At 34.7% G+C, this 22,326-nt stretch overlaps 1 protein-coding gene across 1 annotated transcript; it reads left to right on the forward strand.

The window, feature by feature from the left end:
• The first annotated feature begins 13,218 nt into the window (after window positions 1-13,218).
• On the forward strand, window positions 13,219-21,487 carry LOC120414040 (uncharacterized). Its single transcript, XM_052707072.1, is given in 6 exon segments — window positions 13,219-14,100; window positions 14,102-14,582; window positions 14,634-15,104; window positions 15,198-15,928; window positions 16,190-16,519; window positions 21,326-21,487. Coding segments are annotated over 6 exon segments (2,688 nt in total). The 5' UTR covers window positions 13,219-13,587.
• The last annotated feature ends 839 nt before the right edge of the window (window positions 21,488-22,326 follow it).

The following is a 22,326-nucleotide window of genomic DNA, read 5'->3' on the forward strand; positions in this document are numbered from 1 at the left end:
TTTACGAATTCCTCAATTTGAAACGAAGGGTTTGAGTCTAGAATATGCAAATTGACCCTAAACCTCAAAGTTGTCACTGGCCGGATCGGGAAACCGAAACGGATTGAGATGAACGAACCATTGAAGGATTGAGAGAGCAGTACACGTCGTCTTTTGTAACGAACATCTGAGGTCAGCCGGAGCTCTTGGAATCTGAGCATCGAAGTCATCAATGAAGAAGGCAGGCTGCTTGTTGCACTGGAGTGTGCAAAATCACGATTTGATCGCCGTCTCTTCGTCTTTTTGTAAGGAAATTCAGCAAGGCGAAAAAACATTTTAAATAGAAGCTGAGAGAAACTTGTTTTGAATCAAATCTATAGAGATTAAATTGATAAAAATTGGCAAATATGAAGTGTTTTGCGGGAAGCAATAAATAACAAAGTATCAAAACTTTTTCTCATGATAGTCACCTTACCCAAAAAAGAAACGTTGCATTATCATTTTCAGATTTTTACATTTTTACATTTTTACATTTTTACATTTTTACATTTTTACATTTTTACATTTTTACATTTTTACATTTTTACATTTTTACATTTTTACATTTTTACATTTTTACATTTTTACATTTTTACATTTTTACATTTTTACATTTTTACATTTTTACATTTTTACATTTTTACATTTTTACATTTTTACATTTTTACATTTTTACATTTTTACATTTTTACATTTTTACATTTTTACATTTTTACATTTTTACATTTTTACATTTTTACATTTTAACATTTTTACATTTTTACATTTTTACATTTCTACATTTTTACCTTTTTACATTTTTACATTTCTACATTTTTACATTTTTACATTTTTACATTTTTACATTTTTACATTTTTACATTTCTACATTTCTACATTTTTACATTTTTACATTTTTACATTTTTACATTTTTACATTTTTACATTTTTACATTTTTACATTTTTACATTTTTACATTTTTACATTTTTACATTTTTACATTTTTACATTTTTACATTTTTACATTTTTACATTTTTACATTTTTACATTTTTACATTTTTACATTTTTACATTTTTACATTTTTACATTTTTACATTTTTACATTTTTACATTTTTACATTTTTACATTTTTACATTTTTACATTTTTACATTTTTACATTTTTACATTTTTACATTTTTACATTTTTACATTTTTACATTTTTACATTTTTACATTTTTACACTTTTACATTTTTACATTTTTACATTTTTACATTTTTACATTTTTACATTTTTACATTTTTACATTTTTACATTTTTACATTTTTACATTTTTACATTTTTACATTTTTACATTTTTACATTTTTACATTTTTACATTTTTACATTTTTACATTTTTACATTTTTACATTTTTACATTTTTACATTTTTACATTTTACATTTTTACATTTTTACATTTTTACATTTTTACATTTTTACATTTTTACATTTTTACATTTTTACATTTTTACATTTTTACATTTTTACATTTTTACATTTTTACATTTTTACATTTTTACATTTTTACATTTTTACATTTTTACATTTTTACATTTTTACATTTTTACATTTTTACATTTTTACATTTTTACATTTTTACATTTTTACATTTTTACATTTTTACATTTTTACATTTTTACATTTTTAAATTTTTACATTTTTACATTGTCACATTTTTACATTTTAACATTTTTTCCTTTTAACATTTTTACATTTTTCCATTTTTCCATTTTTCCATTTTTCCATTTTTCCATTTTTCCATTTTTCCATTTTTCCATTATTCCATTTTTCCATTTTTCCATTTTTCCATTTTTCCATTTTTCCATTTTTCCATTTTTCCATTTTTCCATTTTTCCATTTTTCCATTTTTACATTTTTACATTTTTACAAAATTTTCAAAATTTTCAAAATTTTCAAAATTTTCAAAAATTTCAAAATTTTCAAAATTCTCAAAATTTTCAAAATTCTCAAAATTCTCAAAATTCTCAAAATTCTCAAAATTCTCAAAATTCTCAAAATTCTCAAAATTCTCAAAATTCTCAAAATTCTCAAAATTCTCAAAATTCTCAAAATTCTCAAAATTCTCAAAATTCTCAAAATTCTCAAAATTCTCAAAATTCTCAAAATTCTCAAAATTCTCAAAATTCTCAAAATTCTCAAAATTCTCAAAATTCTCAAAATTCTCAAAATTCTCAAAATTCTCAAAATTCTCAAGTTTCTTAAAATTCTTAAAATTCTCAAAATTCTCAAAATTCTCAAAATCCTCAAAATTCTCAAAATTCTCAATATTCGCAAAATTCTCAAAATTCTCAAAATTTTCAAAATTCTCAAAATTCTCAAAATTCTTAAAATTCTCAAAATTCTCAAAATTCTCAAAATTCTCAAAATTCTCAAAATTCTCAAAATTCTCAAAATTCTCAAAATTCTCAAAATTCTCAAAATTCTCAAAATTCTCAAAATTCTCAAAATTCTCAAAATTCTCAAAATTCTCAAAATTCTCAAAATTCTCAAAATTCTCAAAATTCTCAAAATTCTCAAAATTCTCAAAACTCTCCAAATTCTCAAAATTCTCAAAATTCTCAAAATTCTCAAAATTCTCAAAATTCTCAAAATTCTCAAAATTCTCAAAATTCTCAAAATTCTCAAAATTCTCAAAATTCTCAAAATTCTCAAAATTCTCAAAATTCTCAAAATTCTCAAAATTCTCAAAATTCTCAAAATTCTCAAAATTCTCAAAATTCTCAAAATTCTCAAAATTCTCAAAATTCTCAAAATTCTCAAAATTCTCAAAATTCTCAAAATTCTCAAAATTCTCAAAATGCTCAAAATTCTCAAAATTCTCAAAATTCTCAAAATTCTCAAAATTCTCAAAATTCTCAAAATTTTCAAAATTTTCAAAATTTTCAAAATTCTCAAAATTTTCAAAATACTCTAGATTTTCAAAAATCTCAAAAACCTCAAAAATCTCAAAAATCTCAAAAATCTCAAAAACTCAAAAATCTCAAAAATCTCAAAAATTTCAAAAATCTCAATAATCTCAAACATCTCAAAAATCTCAAAAATCTCAAAAATTTCAAAAATCTCAAAATTCTCAAAAATCTAAAAAATTTCAAAAATCTCAAAAATCTCAAATATCTCAAAAATCTGAACAATTTCAAAAATCTCAAAATTCTCATAAAATCAAAATCATAAAAAATCTCAAAAATCTTAAAAATCTCAAAAATAAAAAAAATCTCAAAATTATCAAAAATATCAAAAATCTTAAAAATTACAAAATTATCAAAAATCTCAAAATTCTCATAAATCTTAAAAAACCTCAAAAATCTATTAAAATCTTAAAAATCTTAAAAATTTTAAAAGTCTTAAAAATTTTAAAAATCTTAAAAATCTTAAAAATCTTAAAAATCTTAAAAATCTTAAAAATCTTAAAAATCTTAAAAATCTTAAAAATCTTAAAAATCTTTAAAATCTTTAAAATCTTTAAAATCTATAAAATCTAAAAAAAATGTTGTTTGAAAAATTTGACAAAATTTAAAAAATACAAAATTGAATAAATTGACAAAATTGAAAAAAAATGGCAAAACTGACAAAATTAAAAAAATTGACAAAATTAACAGAATAAAGTTGAATGATTTTTTAAATAGCTTTTTTAAGATTTGTATTCTACTTCCTTCTTACTTAACAACTACAAAATTAAGCTTTATGAAATAACATTCTAATGAAATTAAAATCATCCAAATTCCAGCGAAACAATTTCCTGCAAACGATTCCACTTGGCATGATCTGGTAATCAAGCTCGCTCTCCCTGGCAAAAGATGATTCAATTTTTCAGCCTTTCATCCACTTCCGGCAAACATTTATTGCGAAAAGCGGGTGAATCAAAACAAACGCCCTTCCCAAACCACCCACCCCGTTGAAATAATTCAATTAACTACAATTATTTTCCCAGTTAGCACTGCTTCAGTGCAGAGCTCGTTTTACCGAGCAGCATCCAATCCTTCCTGATAGCTGGATTGAAAATGAAATATAATAAGAGGAAAAGAAGAAAAAACAACACGAGCGCTAAATTGAAACGTCACGAAAATGAAATAAAATTCATTACAACATTTTTCTTGTTTGAAACGAAATAGACGTTTACAGCTCGTCCATCCGTCCGGTCCGTCATGCCAAACGAAATCAACAAGAACAACTTTGAGAGTGCAAGAAGCGCGGGAAAATTACGAAGAATCCGAAGCTAACTAGCAAAAAACTAGCCAGGCCATGGAAGGAGAAAGACGCTGCTGGCTCCAGCAGTTTCCTTCCGAGAAACTTGTGAATGCAGCTACAGTCAATGAGAAAAGAAGATTATTTAATAACTTGCACCTAGAAAGGTGGATGTTACCTGTTGGCGCACTGCAATGACATTTTTTTCTTGGAAAATAATTGATTTAATTAAACTGGTTAAATCTAGTTGAACTTTTTCAATTGATCAAAAACATCTTGACTTACCCTAAACAGAATTAAATTTCAAAATTTACAGCTAGTCATGAAAACTCTTTCCTCAATTTGGTCAAAAGTTTCACCTAGGCGGTGAAACTGTCTTTTTGGCTTCACAAATTTTTAATTGGTTTTTCGCGCACTAATGAACACTAATGAACTAACATCGTTTTGAGTGACTTGACATCTGTTTTGCTTTTTGCTTTTGGCTTTTTGCTTTTTGCTTTTTGCTTTTTGCTTTTTGCTTTTTGCTTTTTGCTTTTTGCTTTTTGCTTTTTGCTTTTTGCTTTTTGCTTTTTGCTTTTTGCTTTTTGCTTTTTGCTTTTTGCTTTTTGCTTTTTGCTTTTTGCTTTTTGCTTTTTGCTTTTTGCTTTTTGCTTTTTGCTTTTTGCTTTTTGCTTTTTGCTTTTTGCTTTTTGCTTTTTTGCTTTTTGCTTTTTGCTTTTTGCTTTTTGCTTTTTGCTTTTTGCTTTTTGCTTTTTGCTTTTTGCTTTTTGCTTTTTGCTTTTTGCTTTTTGCTTTTTGCTTTTTGCTTTTTGCTTTTTGCTTTTTGCTTTTTGCTTTTTGCTTTTTGCTTTTTGCTTTTTGCTTTTTGCTTTTTGCTTTTTGCTTTTTGCTTTTTGCTTTTTGCTTTTTGCTTTTTGCTTTTTGCTTTTTGCTTTTTGCTTTTTGCTTTTTGCTTTTTGCTTTTTGCTTTTTGCTTTTTGCTTTTTGCTTTTTGACAACTTTTTTTTTAATTAGTGCTTGATTAAAAAATACATACATACAAAATTAATAAAGCTAATTCAAACTTGTTAGTATTCCTAATTAACAAAGGCAGACCGCCGACTGTAACTTGGCCGTATTATTGGTGTGAATGTCTAGCAGTCATAATTGTTGCATGTCACGAAGTACTTTTTCGTTTTGACCGAGGGTAAGGCTGAAGAAAGACACAAAAAGAAGGTGCTTCCAGTTGTATATGTCGGCATATTTCGTATTATGGGACTAATTAGTATCGCTAGTTGCAGGGAAATGGATTTAGTATATGAATTTGAGTATACTTTACTGTTTTGATAACATTTGTGTAGTTTATCAGATTGTCTCAAACAATCGATTTTAAGATTTTTTTTGATGAAAACAAAGTCGTTTAAATAAGATACGAATTATGAATTCACTGCTAGTAAGGGCTGATAAGGGCATGTCTAAATTTAGCGAAGACTTTTAACATTTCACTAATTAGAACGAACTCTTATCAACCTATGATGACGACTAACGACGGTGTCACCACCACCCTCTCAAAACGTTGACACCTGTTATCACAAGTTTTGTTTTGTTGGTAAATTGAGTGTCAAAAATCGCGTGCTTATCAATCAACACCTTCAGTAGTTACACCTCCACAGAAGCAGTTCATGCGAGTTTTACACGCAGTTTTTTACTAAATAATTAATTCATAATGATTCGTGAACTTCTGGATTTCCTGCTTCTACTTAAGGTATGATTACAAGAGTGCACATTAAAACACAAAATGGCCGGGTATGATAATCTTCTTTTTCCAAACTTGCAGAAAATTTTCATTGCACTAAGCGTTTTCATTCGCAAGGGCTTAGAAGCAAGAAGAAAAGCGTCTTTGGAGTCCGATCCCTCCTCGCCTGAACCCGATGACATTTTTGAAACCCTAATCGATCCGTTCACGCGGGAACGATACAAATTCAAAAACGTCCCCCGTCACCTGGAGGCTCGCTTTACTCGCTTCTTTCGGCTGGGAGCTCAGCTGCAGTACATTTCCGCCAAAACTGGAGTTCCTCGGGGTGAGATTGTACACGCCGGAGCAAGTCAGTTCCAGGACCGAAGCAGTACTGTGCAAGAAATGCACGCAGCTCACGTTATTCGAGTGGGGGATATTAACGAAGATATTGGTGAATACTATGAATCATTTATAAGAAACTTTGTTGGTCACACGCAAATCGTACATCGATTGGCAAACATTGGCGTTGGTAGAGATTTTGACACAATACAGTCGAAATATTTGGACAAACTGGCAGTGATTGATTTCACGACACCACTCAATAAAACTGAAGCAAGATTAATTGAAGAAATACGAGATGCATTTTCACAGGCAATCACAGATTGCCTTGAAAATAGAACATACCCTGAATTAATGTATCAAAAATTGATGATTGCTCGTGAGAAAATTAAAGCCTTTACTCCTCGTGAGGTTTTTCAAAAGGCAACCAAAGGAGTTAATTATTTGAGGAAAAAGTGTAAAAGCTAAATGTTTTACGACATTTTTGTTTCGGAAATGTTATTACCAAGGTTGTTATCGATAAAATTATCGAGGCTCGATAACGATAACGATAATCTTATCGCCGATGATGGACTCAACCATATCATTTCAGTGCTTAACAAAGAATTTTTTTTTTTGAAAAGTATAAATATTCAAAATTTTTCTCAAATTGCCAAATTATTTTTTGACAGTACTCAAATTTTCATAATTTGCAATATGGGTTTCAAGCGAAGTGAAATTTAGTATGGTTTTTTACTATGTTATAGTTAAATTAAAAAAATACTAAAATTTTCACTAAAAACTAACTTAATCCAACTATGTGATTGGTGCCTTCCTCACTGTTTACAAACAGTGGGTGACATGATGCGACACAAACATTTGAACACAAATTTCATCTATTTTTTTAGAATCCGGAATAAAAAAGATACTTAAATATCACTTAAGTTGTAATAACTCAAGACAGGGTTGCCAGATTATCAATGTTTTAGACTCTTTGGAAAGGTTTTTCGATTACCTAACTAACGATAGGTCGGATGACAGATTCGGACATAGTTTACATACAAGTGAGATCCGGATTTTTGTGAAAACACTTTTTTATACATAACTTTTGAACTACTTATCCAAACCTCAAACAATTCAATAGCGACGTTCACACAGACATTTGTTCAGTTTTTTTATTCTGAATCGATAGGTATACATGAAGGTGGGTCTACGACGTTTCTGAAAGAAGTTCATTTTCCGAGCAGGATTATAGCCTTACCTCAGGTGAAGAAGGCAAAACCGTATTTTTTTGTCGAAAAGACTCAAATTAAAAAAAAAATGCAATATTGGAATCAAACAAAAAGGAAATTAGGTATGCTTTTTCACCCTTATAAAGTTTTTTTTGAGAATACCAAAAAATAACACCGATTTAAAATACTAAAATGTTCAAAAAAATTTAAAACGGTTATCAAACAATGCGAAATTTGTTCTGAATTTTCAAATTATTAGAGTCGTTTTAGGAAAATGCTATATTTTTCACAAAATATCATATTTTTTCTAAAGAACACAAAATTTTCACCAAATACCATATGTTTTCGAAAAAATAACTAAAATTTTCCCAAAATACCGTGTTTTCGGAAATTACTCAAATTTTCAATGTGGGTATCAAACGAAGTGAATCTCTGGATGCTTTTTTACCAAAATACATAATTTAGGTGAAAAAGCATTAAGAAAAATTTGAAAAAAAAAAATCACAAAGCACCGTATTTTTTTACTCTAATTATAAAATTGTTGAATACGGGTATCAAACAAAGCGAAGTTAGTTTTGCATTTTCAAATTATAAGAACCTTTTTTTTAAATACTGTAATTTTCACAAAGTTCCATATTTTTTGTCTGAAGTAAACATAATTTTCACTTAATTCCATATTATTCCGAAGGAATTCAAATTTTCAACATTTCTTATATGGTTAGCAAAAGAAGTAAAATTTTGTATGCTTTTTCACCTTATTATACCAGACAAAATAACAAAAATCCGTAAATTTTTTGAAAATTCTAAAATTTTTAAAAAAGAAATAAAACGAGTATCAAATAAAGCAAAATTTGTTTCACATTTCAATATTATAAGACTCTTTTTTGGAAAATACTCTAATTTTCACAAAATACCATATTTTTTTCTAAATTACACAACATTTTCACCAAATACCATATTTTCTAAGGTACTCAAATTTTCATAATTTCCAATATGGGTATCAATTGAAACAAAATCTTGTATGCTTTTACACCTTTTTAAATATTTTTTTTAAATGTTAACGTTTTCACAATGCGCCAAATTTAAAAAAATGCTCAAATTTTATTAATTCAAAAAACTTCCAATTAAAAAAATGTGAAAAAGCATAAAAAATTTCGCTTCAATTGATACCTATAAATTTTGAGTAACAAAAACTTCAATAAGGTGATAATTCCACTTCGTTTGCTATTATAAATTTAGATGATTCGAGTAATTTCGAAAAATACGGTATTTTGTGAAAATTTTAGTTTTTTTCAATAAAATTGTAAAAAACTGAAAAAAGCATACCAAATTTCGCTTTGTTTGATACCCATATTAAAAATCATGAAAATTTGAGTACATTTGCGAAACACGGTAATTTTTAAACAATTTTGAGTATTTATTCTTTGAAGCTATGTCCGAAAAATCAGAAGGCAAAGCAAACATTTTTTCAAAAAACTTCATAATTTTAATGAAGTTCAATCAATTGAATATAATTTGAAATGTATTTTCCTGCGTTCAAAATCATATTTAGCATTTTTGGGATCGAATAAAAATATTCGATTTTTGCGAAATTCCGTTGAACAGCAACGCAACATTTGAAAAAAATGATGAAAAAATAATTTCGTCAGTGATTAGATATTTAAAAAATTCATGATTGCAAAACAACTGGGCAGATGTTGAATGCATTTTAAACGCTTCTATTATTTAAATGTTTTTATCATGGCTTGTATTTTTTTTTTATTGCTTCATTAAAAAAATAAAGAAGTAATTGGAATCAAATTTGAGTTTTCATTATCAGTTTTCCATTGTTCCAAATGGCGTGGCTTAAAGCCAAAAAACAATCTTCTCATCCTGTACTCCCAACCAAACTCTCCAGCACAATTTCCCCCAACTGCACACCCAGCTAATTGTCACGATCTACATGTAAATGGGTAATTCTCTACCAACTCACACGAAATCGGGAAAAGTTGCCCCGACCCCTCTTCGATTTGCGTGAAACTTTGTCCTAAGGGGTAACTTTTGTCCCTGATCACGAATTCGAGGTCCGTTTTTTGATATCTCGTGGCGGAGGGGCGGTACGACCCCTTCCATTTTTGAACATGCGAAAAAAGAGGTGTTTTTCAATAATTTGCAGCCTGAAACGGTGATGAGATAGAAATTTGGTGTCAAAGGGACTTTTATGTAAAATTAGACGCCCGATTTGATGGCGTACTCAGAATTCCGAAAAAACGTATTTTTCATCGAAAAAAACACTAAAAAAGTTTTAAAAATTCTCCCATTTTCCGTTACTCGACTGTAAAAAATTTTGGAACATGTCATTTTATGGGAAATTTAATGTACTTTTCGAATCTACATTGTCCCAGAAGGGTCATTTTTTCATTTAGAACAAAAATTTTTATTTTAAAATTTCGTGTTTTTTCTAACTTTGCAGGGTTGTTTTTTAGAGTGTAACAATGTTGTACAAAGTTGTAGAGCAGACAATTACAAAAATTTTGATATATAGACATAAGGGGTTTGCTTATAAACATCACAAGTTATCGCGATTTTACGAAAAAAAGTTTTGAAAAAGTTACTTTTTGCGTTTCTCTTTGTTTCGTCGTCCGTGTCTGTCGCGGGTGACCATGAACGGCCATGATCGATGACGACCAACTTTTTTAAAACTTTTTTTCGTAAAATCGTGATAACTTGTGATGTTTATAAGCAAACCCCTTATGTCTATATATCAAAATTTTTGTAATTGTCTGCTCTACAACTTTGTACAACATTGTTACACTCTAAAAAACAACCCTGCAAAGTTAGAAAAAACACGAAATTTTAAAATGAAAAATTTTGTTCTAAATGAAAAAATGACCCTTCTGGGACAATGTAGATTCGAAAAGTACATTAAATTTCCCATAAAATGACATGTTCCAAAATTTTTTACAGTCGAGTAACGGAAAATGGGAGAATTTTTAAAACTTTTTTAGTGTTTTTTTCGATGAAAAATACGTTTTTTCGGAATTCTGAGTACGCCATCAAATCGGGCGTCTAATTTTACATAAAAGTCCCTTTGACACCAAATTTCTATCTCATCACCGTTTCAGGCTGCAAATTATTGAAAAACACCTCTTTTTTCGCATGTTCAAAAATGGAAGGGGTCGTACCGCCCCTCCGTCACGAGATATCAAAAAACGGACCTCGGATTCGTGATCAGGGACAAAAGTTACCCCTTAGGACAAAGTTTCACGCAAATCGAAGAGGGGTCGGGGCAACTGCTGTGTGAGTTGGCGGAGAATTACCCAAATAAAACAAGAGTCATAAAAATGTTAGTTTCTGAGTCATTTTTTTAAGTCTCTTCTGCTACCTTTTCCCTCCACGAATGCCGACCAAGTCTCGTTTTTTTTCCTTGCTTTGTTTCTGCTCCAACTCCAACTTGACTTGAACCACTTTGTCACAGCGTTCTTCTACCAGAGTCAGAAGTGCACATCGAGGTGAGGTGGCACCAGGGTTGGCCACATTTCAAAGACAACTTCTCCGGTGCTCTTCTCCGGTGGCATCGTTACATTCAAACGGGATGACATTTTTACAGTGGTTTTCAAAATTTTAGTTTTATTAAATTTAAAGCAGTCAATTAATCTTGTTTCGTTTAGAATATTAATTTTAAAATAAATGAAAATGAGTTTTTAAAAAAATCTGACTCTTACAGATTTTGTCAATTACTGTATAATATCATCTGCACGAGCCTCAACAAGAAACACGATGCCCCCTAAAACTTGCAGCAGTAGTTACTCCGACTGTTTCCGAGTAGAATTACAACATTGGGCCAAGAATTCCTCGTCGGCAACATGATGGAACATCAGAAACATCAAACTCGTGCAGATTCTTCCCCCACCCCCTGCTTAAACCACCTTCTGTCCAGCAAGGAACCTTATCATCTTTATAGCCCAACAGCGCGATGCGGTAGTTGTAATGGCTAAATAAAAATGCAACTGCCTCAACCCACGACGTTGACTTGGGTCGAGAAATGTTCCAGGGCAGGACAGTTTTCGCCGAGCAAAAAAGAAAAGAAAACGTGTCGTTTCTTAAGGTCCCACCACGACGTTTCTTAAGTTTGTTTAGTGTAACATTTTGTGGACGGTTAAAAAAAGAAAGAAACAAAAAATAATAAACTGGACCAACACGTCATGTCCGGAGCTCATTAACATGTACCGAAAAGGCACTACTTAATTTTTGGGGGTCTCATTTAGGCCACCTCAGGGCTCAGAATTGTGGTCACAGTTTCGGCACAGGGTGGACCGCAACGTGATGTTTGTTATTCGTTAATTAATTCTTCTTTACACGACCTACACACGCGACACAGAAAAAGGAAGGAAAAATCAGGTTTTGCTGCCTGAATTCAAAGCAGTCTAATGTAGACAATTTTATGAAAGTTATAGCTTATGATTTAGTGTAAAACTATTTAGTAAATTTTAAATTTAAGAGACAAACCATGAAGCGGGCACTTTAACAAACGCAATACCTAGATCAGTTTGTTTTTTAGATTGTGTGTATCTTCAATAATTATTATGATAAGAATAAGGCTAACAATATTTTTTTTCAAAAACTTAATTCACTGAAAAAATATTTTCATTGAAAAAAAATTATGGTCAAAAATAAACTATTTTTAAGATATTTTTTTTCTGCTTGCATTTGAAATCATGTATTCCACATTTTGAAATATGGTGAAAAAGATTGAAAAAAAATGTTATGAAAAGAAAAAAAAATCTTCTGATTTAATGACATATTGCCAATTTGTTCTGTTACATAACAATATTGTAAACTTTATTTCATGTTTGCCACTACTTCGAAATTTCTCCTTAAGAATGATGAGGTAGTTTTTCATACTAGTATTACAATATTTATTGAAAAAACTTTTAAAATCGATTTTAAACTAAGTAGAATACATTATATTACACTTATTCATACATTTTGAATAAAATAAAGGTTTTTTATATTTTTAACAAATTTTTAAATTTGTTAAAATGTAGATTTCAGAAACAAATAATTTTAATTAATTTTTGGATAGTATACAATTTTTTGATAGCAGCATACGCTGAAAAAAATATAAATTTTAAATCTGGTAATATAACTCAAAGTGATTTTACTTTTTTTACAATGTAGCTTTAATAAGCTGGTGTGTGCGTGCACGAGAGCACAGCGGTAGTCTCGACAGGTCCCACCAAAAGTTCGATTAACCGACGTAATCCGTGTCAGTGAGCCGCGAAGTTCGTTCAATCCGCGTGTGAACCAGTGCTCGATACGTGAACAGTGAAAAACCGGCGTTTTAATTGCCGCGATCGAGGCAAATTAGGAAATTAATTTCGCCAAAATCTCGGTTTCGCGCGGGCAGCAGAATTAAGACAAAAGAAGCGTGAAGGCATCGTCGTCGTCGCCAACGCTGTTTTCGTGTATTGTGTTGTGCTGTGTGCAGGAACGTGTACTGCAAACACGACAAAGCGAGGCCGGTGTCGTCGTCGTCGTCTGTGATGCGGGAACTGTGTGTGGAAGAGAAAGCGCAAAGAAGTGCACAGTGGGTCCAATCGGAACCGGCGGTGGTAAAAAAAAGTGAAAAAGTTTAGCTAAAAAATAAATAAATAAAATAACAAAAGAAGTAAGCGGAAGAGTCCACCGTACCACGTACGCGCCAAAGCACCCCCCCCCCTTCTCCACCAAGCGTCTGTTCCCCAGGTTAGGGGCGGCCTGGAATTGTGGGTTGTTGATCCCATTCCCGCCACGTGAGCGTCTGTTCCCCACGTTAGGGGCGGCTCACCAAAGCGGTAAGTGTTGCCAACGACCCCCCCCCCCCTTTCGAGCGTCTGTTCCCCAGGTTAGGGGCGGCCCGAAAACCCGGTGTTCAGCCTCCTCCCCCCTCATGAGCGTCTGTTCCCCATGTTAGGGGCGGCTCATTGCAAGTTATAGTTGGCTGAACCCCCCCCCCCCTCCCGAGCGTCTGTTCCCCAGGTTAGGGGCGGCTCGAAACAGCGTCTGTACCCCAGGTTAGGGGCGGCTGAGTGAAAGTCCTTGTGTCGGCGTGGGACTCTAAACAGTACCGGCACGATGGTCCTCCGGCGAGACAGGGGGTTGGTGCAGGCCACACGAACCCGCCGTAAAACACCAGTGCAGGAAGCACACGATGCGAGCCGGACCAATCGGCACGGAACTGGACATCTTACGAGGTCCCACGATTGGAAGCTCGGGACGTGGAATTGCAGGTCTCTCAGATTTGACGGGAGTATCCGCATACTCTCCGACATATTGAGGGTCCGCAAGTTCAGCATCGTAGCGTTGCAGGAGGTTTGCTGGATAGGCGCGGAAGAGGTACGAGAGTACAAAAGATTGGGTTGTAGAATCTACCAGAGCCGCGGCAAGAAAAAGAGGCTCGGGACAGCCTTTATAGTGTTGGGCGAAATGCTCGATCGTGTGATTGGGTGGACCCCGATCACCGACCGAATGTGCGTGTTGAGGGTTAAGGGCCGTTTCTTCAACATCAGCATCATAAACGTGCACAGCCCGCACTCAGGAAGCGAAGATGACGAGAAGGACGCATTTTACGAGCAGCTGAACTGGACGTACAACAGCTGCCCAAAACATGACGTCAAAATCGTCATCGGAGATTTTAAACGCTCAGGTTGGCCAGGAGGAGGAATTCAGACCGGTGATAGGAAAGTTCAGCGCCCACGTACGCACGAACGAAAACGGCCTGCGACTGATCGACTTCGCCACCTCCAAAAATATGGCCGTACGAAGTACCTGCTTCCAGCATAACCTCCGAGATAAGTACACCTGGAGATCGCCACAAGGAACGGAATCGCAAATCGACCACGTCGTAATCGACGGTAGACACTTCTCCGACATCATCGACGTCAGGACCTATCGCGGCGCCAACGTCGACTCGGACCACTATCTGGTGATGGTGAAAATGCGCCAACGACTTTCCCTGGCGAAAAGCGTTCGGTACCGCCGCCCTCCGCGGCTGGATCTGGAGCGGCTTAAGTTACCGGAAGTCGCATCCCGGTACGCGCATTCGCTGGAGGCTGCGTTGCCAGGGGAGGGTGAGCTGTTGTAAGCTCCCCTCGAGGACTGCTGGAGGAGCGTCAAGGCAGCCATCACCAACGCAGCGGAAAGCACCATCGGATTTGTGGAACGAGGACGACGGAACGATTGGTTCGACGAGGAGTGTCGAGCGATTTTGGAGGAGAAGAATGCAGCACGGAGGGCAATGCTGCAGTATAATCTCCGTGATTACGAAGAGGCGTATGGACAGAAGCGAAGGCAGCAGCACCAGCTCTTCCGGGAGAAAGTGCGCCACCACGAAGAGTTGGAATTCGAGGACATGGAGCAGCTGCATCGCTCAAACGAGACGCGCAAGTTCTACAAAAAACTCAACGGATCCCGCCAAGGCTTCACGCCGCGAGTCGAAATGTGCCGGGATAAAGATGGAGTGATATTGACGGACGAGCGCGAGGTGATCGACAGGTGGAAGCAACACTTCGATGAACACCTGAATGGCACAGAAGCAGAGGCAGGGGTCCAAGACGGCAGAAGAGAGGACTACATCGGTGCAGCAGGAGAAGGTGTGGAGCCAGTTCCCACGCTGAGGGAAGTTAAGGATGCCATCAAGAAGCTGAAGAACAACAAAGCGGCTGGGAAGGATGGTATCGGTGCAGAACTCATCAAGATGGGCCCGGAGAAGCTGGTGTTCTGTTTGCACAGTCTGATAGTCAGGATCTGGGAGTCAGAACAGCAACCGGAGGAGTGGAAAGAAGGAGTGATATGCCCGATCTACAAAAAGGGGGACAAGTTAGATTGTGAGAACTACCGTGCCATCACAATACTCAACGCGGCCTACAAAGTGTTCTCCCAGATCCTTTTCAGCCGTCTATCGCCGATAGCAGAGGATTTTGTTGGAAGCTATCAAGCCGGATTCGTCGTGGGGAGATCGACGACCGACCAAATCTTCACTGTGCGACAAATCCTCCAAAAGTGTCGCGAATACCAAGTCCCCACGCACCACCTATTCATCGACTTCAAAGCCGCGTACGACTCAGTCGATCGCGAAGAGCTATGGAAAATAATGGACGAAAACGGCTTTCCCGGGAAGCTGATAAGACTGACCAGAATGACGATGGATGGTGCTAGGTGTTGTGTGAAGATATCGGGTGCGGAATCGGACTCGTTTCCTTCACTCGGGGGGCTTCGGCAAGGCGATGGGATTTCTTGCCTCTGTTTCAATGTGGTACTGGAAGGTGTTATGAGACGAGCGGGCTTCAATATGCGGGGCACGATCTTCAGCAAGTCCAACCAATTCATCTGCTACGCCGACGATATGGACATTGTTGGCAGAACGCTCAAGGCGGTTGCTGATGCGTACACCGGCTTGAAGCGGGAAGCAGAAAAGGTTGGGCTAAGGGTGAATGTGGCGAAGACAAAGTACCTGCTGGCAGGAGGAACCGAGTCCCTTAGGGCTCGCATTGGACCGTGCGTTACGATCGACGGCGACGAATTCGAGGTGGTAGAGGAGTTTGTATACCTCGGATCGTTGGTGACGTCGGACAACAGCTGCAGCAGGGAAATTCGGAGACGCATCATCGCTGGAAGTCGTGCCTATTTCGGTCTCCACAAGAGCCTAAGGTCCCGGAAATTCTCCCTACATACGAAGTGTTCCATCTACAAGTCGCTGATAAGACCGGTCGTCCTCTACGGGCACGAGACGTGGACAATGCTCGAGGAGGATCTACGAGCGCTAAGCGTATTCGAACGTCGAGTGCTCAGGACCATCTTCGGCGGCGTATTTGGGAACGACGGATGGCGGCGGAGAATGAACCACGAGCTTGCGCAGCTCTACAACGAACCAAGCATCCGGAAGGTCGCGAAGGCTGGACGGTTGCAGTGGGCGGGTCATGTTGCTAGGATGCCGGAGCGACCCGAGCAATTGAGCCAGCGGAACCAGAGGATCAACCCTGCGAAGTTGGTGTTTGTGTCGGAGCCGGTAGGAACAAGACGTAGGGGGGTGCAACGCGCGAGGTGGGTGGACCAAGTGGAGAACGATTTGGAGAGAGTGGGTGCCCCGCAAAACTGGAGACAAGCAGCCATGGACCGAGCTTGTTGGCGGAGAATCGTGCAGCAGGCCAAGCTAATGGTGTAGCGCCAATAAAAGTAAAAAAGTAAGTAAGTACTTTAATAATTCGTTAGGCATTTTGTGATACATTGTTTCAAAATATTTAGAATATGACTTGAATTATTTGCTATTTTTGTTGATTTATTTTTTCGTAAACAAATTTGTAGGATTTGATTACGACTTTTAGTAAGCAAAATAGTATTTAGAAAAAATCCAAATTAACTTTTTTTATCAATAAATGTTGAATTTCCTTGTTTGAAGTTAAATCATATTTGTACGAAAAAGGCTTAACGTATTTTTTCACGAAATGCACTGCTTACAATTTAGAGCCATTTTAAGTAGGGCTCATCAATAAATAAGATACCTAGCACGCTAAAAATTGTCATGTTTGGTATTCTTGAAAATTATCTTTTCATTTTCCGATGTTCAAATATGTAACTTTTGTGGAATTTTGAAACTAATAAAATCAAGCCCATTTTTAAAAAATATCCTGAAAATGTGTTATAAGCTCTTAGGCGTCAACTATAAAGTACGTCACGCTCTAGGCGGGGAGGGGGGTTGTCACAAGCGTGACGACAAAGTGTGACAAGAGGGAGAGGGGGGGGGTCCGTGAGACCGTGACGTCACGCTAGACTATTTCCTGAATACTGAAAATTCAGTCAAAGAATAAATCTAAAAAAAGTTTTTTGTTTGACAAAATTTACTCATAAATCAAACACGACCCAAGGCTTTCAGAAACAGTGTTTCCGATGGCAGATTTTCAAAAAAACTGTTGATGGCGTTTTCTATCAGTCAACAGAATGTGACGTACTTTTCGAAAAGGGTTTGGAGCCAGCGTGACAAAGTGTGACATAGGGGGGAGGGGGTTAATTTTGGCCGATTTTAGCGTGACATACTTTATGGATGACGCCTTACAGAATTTTACCTGTGATTATAAAAATTAGATTTTATTTTTGATGAAAAAAGCTGAAATTTAACAAATACAGGCACTTTTTGAATATTTAGCAACAATCAAATAGTTATTGTAAGTGAGTTGAAAAATCAGGGCTCATTAAATGACAGTGAGAAAACTATTTTTTTTTTTACAAAAAGCATAAGTTTTTAGAAACAGAAAGCATTCCAAAATATTGAAATGAAGAGAATATCTAATTGAAAATATTCTCAGATCATCTGAAGTATTTTTGCAGGGGTATTTCACTTCATTAACAAAAATTAATTAAAAAAACTGAACAGCTTTTACAAAAAATATCTAAAAGTGCCTATAAATTGTAAAGGTGCACTTAAAGTTATGTTTTGATATTATTTTTTTGTGTTATAATTAATTCCTTTTATTATTATTTTGTTTTTCAAATGTGCGGTTCTCCTGTACCAGCATTTGCGCCATTTTTAAATCTAGGAAAAAAAAAACTGTCAAATTGGCAATTAATAAACCTTTAATGGAAAAAAGTGAGGCAGAATGACTTTTTTTTTGCGATACGGAATGCATGGACTAAGTTTGCTTAGCTTAGCTGAATCTTTTGAACCAATGTTGCGAAATTTAGGTTCTGTCATTTCAAATTGATAGAGCATCAAATAATCAATAAGATACATTGCAGTTCAGTTACATTTGCCATAATATGTAGAGAAAAATATCATTTTATAAATTTAAATAATCAGAAGATGAAAAAATTGCGTAGTTTTATGCCATAAATTAAGAAAAGATTACAAACAATAGCTTAAATTTTTTTACTCGGAAATAATTGTACATTATTTCAAAACAACAACAAGGCTGTTGCAGATATTTTTCAAAGTGTTTATTTCACCCCCTTCAAAAGCGGGTCGAAAAATCAAGGAGCAAAACTATAATTGTTTTTTTTTTCTTTAAATTTCAATGTTATTTTGTGTGCAATAAGCTGAAATTAATTTCATAATGGGTAATTCTCTACCAACTCACACGAAATCGGGAAAAGTTGCCCCTTCGATTTGCGTGAAACTTTGTCCTAAGGGGTAACTTTTGTCCCTGATCACGAATCTGAGGTCCGTTTTATGATATCTCGTGACGGAGGGGCGGTACGACCCCTTCCATTTTTGAACATGCGAAAAAAGAGGTGTTTTTCAATAATTTGCAGCCTGAAACGGTGATGGGATAGAAATTTGGTGTCAAAGGGACTTTTATGTGAAATTAGACGCCCAATTTGATAACGTACTCAGAATTCCGAAAAAACGTATTTTTCATCGGAAAAAACACTGAAAAAGTTTTAAAAATTCTCCCATTTTCCGTTACTCGACTGTAAAAAATTTTGGAACATGTCATTTTATTACAAATTAAATGTTCTTTTCGAATCTACATTGTCCCAGAAGGGTCATTTTTTCATGTAGAACAAAATTTTTCATTTTAAAATTTCGTGTTTTTTCTAACTTTGCAGGGTTATTTTTTAGAGTGTAACAATGTTCTACAAAGTTGTAGAGCAGACAATTACAAAACATTTGATATATAGACATAAGGGGTTTGCTTATAAACATCACGAGTTATCGCGATTTTACGAAAAAAAGTTTTGAAAAAGTTACTTTTTGCGTTTCTCTTTGTTTCGTCGTCCGTGTCTGTCGCGGGTGACCATGAATGGCCATGATCGATGACGACCAACTTTTTCAAAACTTTTTTTCTTAAAATCGCGATAACTCGTGATGTTTATAAGCAAACCCCTTATGTCTATCTATAAAAATGCAAAGTTAGAAAAAACACAAAATTTTAAAATGAAAAATTTTGTTCTAAATGAAAAAATGACCCTTCTGGGTCAAGGTAGATTCGAAAAGTACATTAAATTTCCCATAAATTGACATGTTCCAAAAATTTTTACAGTCGACCCGAGCAGACGGAAATAACGTGGGAATAACATTTTTTGTTATTTGAAAATACTAGGCCAATAACATTTTATGTTATTTATAACAAGATTTGTTATTCGCCGTTATGATTTTTTTGTTATTGGATTGTTATTGTAATAACAGACAAATAACATTTTGCGTTATTCTTCGAACAAATCTTTGTTATTCTTTTTTGTTATTTTAACATCTAATCCGATCATCCCAATAACAGTTGGAGTTATTCTTCCATAACAAAAAATGTTATTCCCAAGTTGTTTTGACTATCAACCAATATCAAACCAATAACAAATTTGGTTATGATAACATAAACTGTTATTAGGCTCTTATGCAAAAATGGATTTTGCAAGAATATTCCATAACATTTTTTGTTATTTTAACAGTATTTGTTATTGAAATGGCATGAATTTTGTTATTACCGTCTGCCCGGGGAGTAACGGAAAATGGGAGAATTTTTAAAACTTTTTTAGTGTTTTTTTTTCGATGAAAAATACGTTTTTTCGGAATTCTGAGTACGCCATCAAATTGGGCGTCTAATTTTACATAAAAGTCCCTTTGACACCAAATTTCTATCTCATCACCGTTTCAGGCTGCAAATTATTGAAAAACACTTCTTTTTCGCATGTTCAAAAATGGAAGGGGTCGTACCGCCCTTCCGTCACGAGATATCATAAAACAGACCTCGGATTCGTGATCAGGGACAAAAGTTACCCCTTAGAACAAAGTTTCACGCAAATCGAAGAGGGGTCGGGGCAACTGCTGTGTGAGTTGGCGGAGAATTACCCTAATTTCAGATTAATAGAAACGCAAAACATTTTTTTTATCATTAAAAAAATATTTTCGTGTAGTTTTAGTTTTGAAGCTTTAAACTTTACAAGACATTTTCATGGTTTTTGGCATTGAAGTGTTGAAATTCTGGTTTGTTATTTAAATTTAAATTTTTATATTTTGACATCGGCCAGAACCGACGGACAAACACATCAGCCCAAATTAATTGGAAGAAACATTTTTAATTTGGTTTACAGATCCCCCTTCCCTAAAAAACATTTCCATAAAATTATGGAATGAAAAAAACATATCATAAATCCTTATCAAAGTCATGAGAATATTTTTGAATTTGAATTTGTGAAAAGATCATGGTAACATTAGGAATGATGTTAGATTTAGTTAGGTTGTTTTTTGGCTCAGCAGTCAGAGACAAATTCAAAAACTTGTAGTTTTTTCTTTTTTATTCCGACGTTTCGACGCAATATGCGGTCTTCTTCAGGGGATTCTGTAGGGACATTAACAAAAACATAGCAAATACGAAAATCATCAAGTCAAAATAATACAAATCTTACAGAAAATACAGTTTTCATGTCCGGGGGCTTTTTAGCTAAAGCTGCATTTGTCAGGGAAGGTAGCATCAAAAGGCGCTGTGAACATGACCAGAAAATGTGTTTAGTTAGTTGCAAAAAGTGGAAAACACTAACATAATTACTGTTCTGGAGCGCCAAAACAGCTAAATCTTCGATCAAAAACGAACACGGAGCAATATCACCTCAAGACTAACCGACAAATAGAAAAACTAGACAGACAAAACTTTGCATGCAACTTGCATGCATGGTCGTGTGAGTCCTGCTGGATGTTATCTAGACGAACAGTACTAATCTTGCTCTTCTTCCCTGACATTCGTGTTTTGTTTTGGTTTGGCTTTCGTTTCTTCGTTCTTACCAAATGCAAAATTCCACCATAAATCGAACTCGAACCTTCAACATCGCTCCTTTTGTTGACAGTTTGATCCGTAGTGAAAATATGACACATTTCTAGAATTTCCAGGGCAGGTTTGGCTCGATGTTGGTCCAGGATCTCGGTCTTCTCCAGCGCGAAACGGCGTTGCTTCTCGATGCTGTGTTGGATGAGGGCAGTTCGGTCCTTCAACCGGTGAATCTCGGTGTCATCATCAGCGTTTCATTACGTTTCGTTAGATTTAGTTTCTGAAAAAAAATGTTTACATCTCTTTATCTGTAATTTTACTTTTTCCTCATAAATTGAGGTTAAATCACAAAGAAAAAGAAGTTCTATTCAACCAGTAAATTTTCAACCTTCAAAAACTACACTTCTTTTAAATGTGTAGACAAATTAAGATTGTTTGTTCTTTTAGTATTTTCCCAACTCCTCCTGTAGCCCGAGACGATGCTTAATGAAAACTGTTTATTCTCATTTCAACTCTAATTACCAGGCGCTGACAAAAATGTAATTTATTCGTTCCCAGTTTTACGACTTGGCATCATCGTTGACGCTGGACACTATTGCATGAAGCCGAGACAAAAAAAACCCTGTAAAAATAGAAGGTTGGAATTTGCATCGCTCCCAAAAATGGTGACGCGTTTTGTAAATTATGGTAATGGAGAACGGTTTTCCAGCGGAAAGTGAAACAGCAACAGCTCCCCTGGATGGGGAAAATGATGGTCAATGTTGTATAGTGCTACTTCAGGAGAGATAGCAAGGATAGGAAGGATAGAGGATTTATTCAACATAGATTTTTTAGCATAATTGAGTTGGACGGCGCTGATGGTTGACTTGAGAAATGAGATTCGTTTGCGGACTTGGTTTCTAGATGTTAGGAAATAATGTTAAAAATGTTAGCATTGTTCAATTTCAATTTCAATTTCAAGCTTTAATTCATTTAAGTGATTGGCTCTGCTGTCTTCTCTTCAATAATTTTAATACATGATATTTTTTTTTGTCATCCGCGATAAAATCTTCATTTTATGAATTTTTTGACCATGAAAGTTGAAAATGTCACTTTAATTACATTAAACAATCCCTTTTAGTTA

The sequence above is a fragment of the Culex pipiens genome, chromosome 2 (assembly GCF_016801865.2).
Source record: "Culex pipiens pallens isolate TS chromosome 2, TS_CPP_V2, whole genome shotgun sequence".
Lineage (NCBI taxonomy): Eukaryota > Metazoa > Arthropoda > Insecta > Diptera > Culicidae > Culex > Culex pipiens.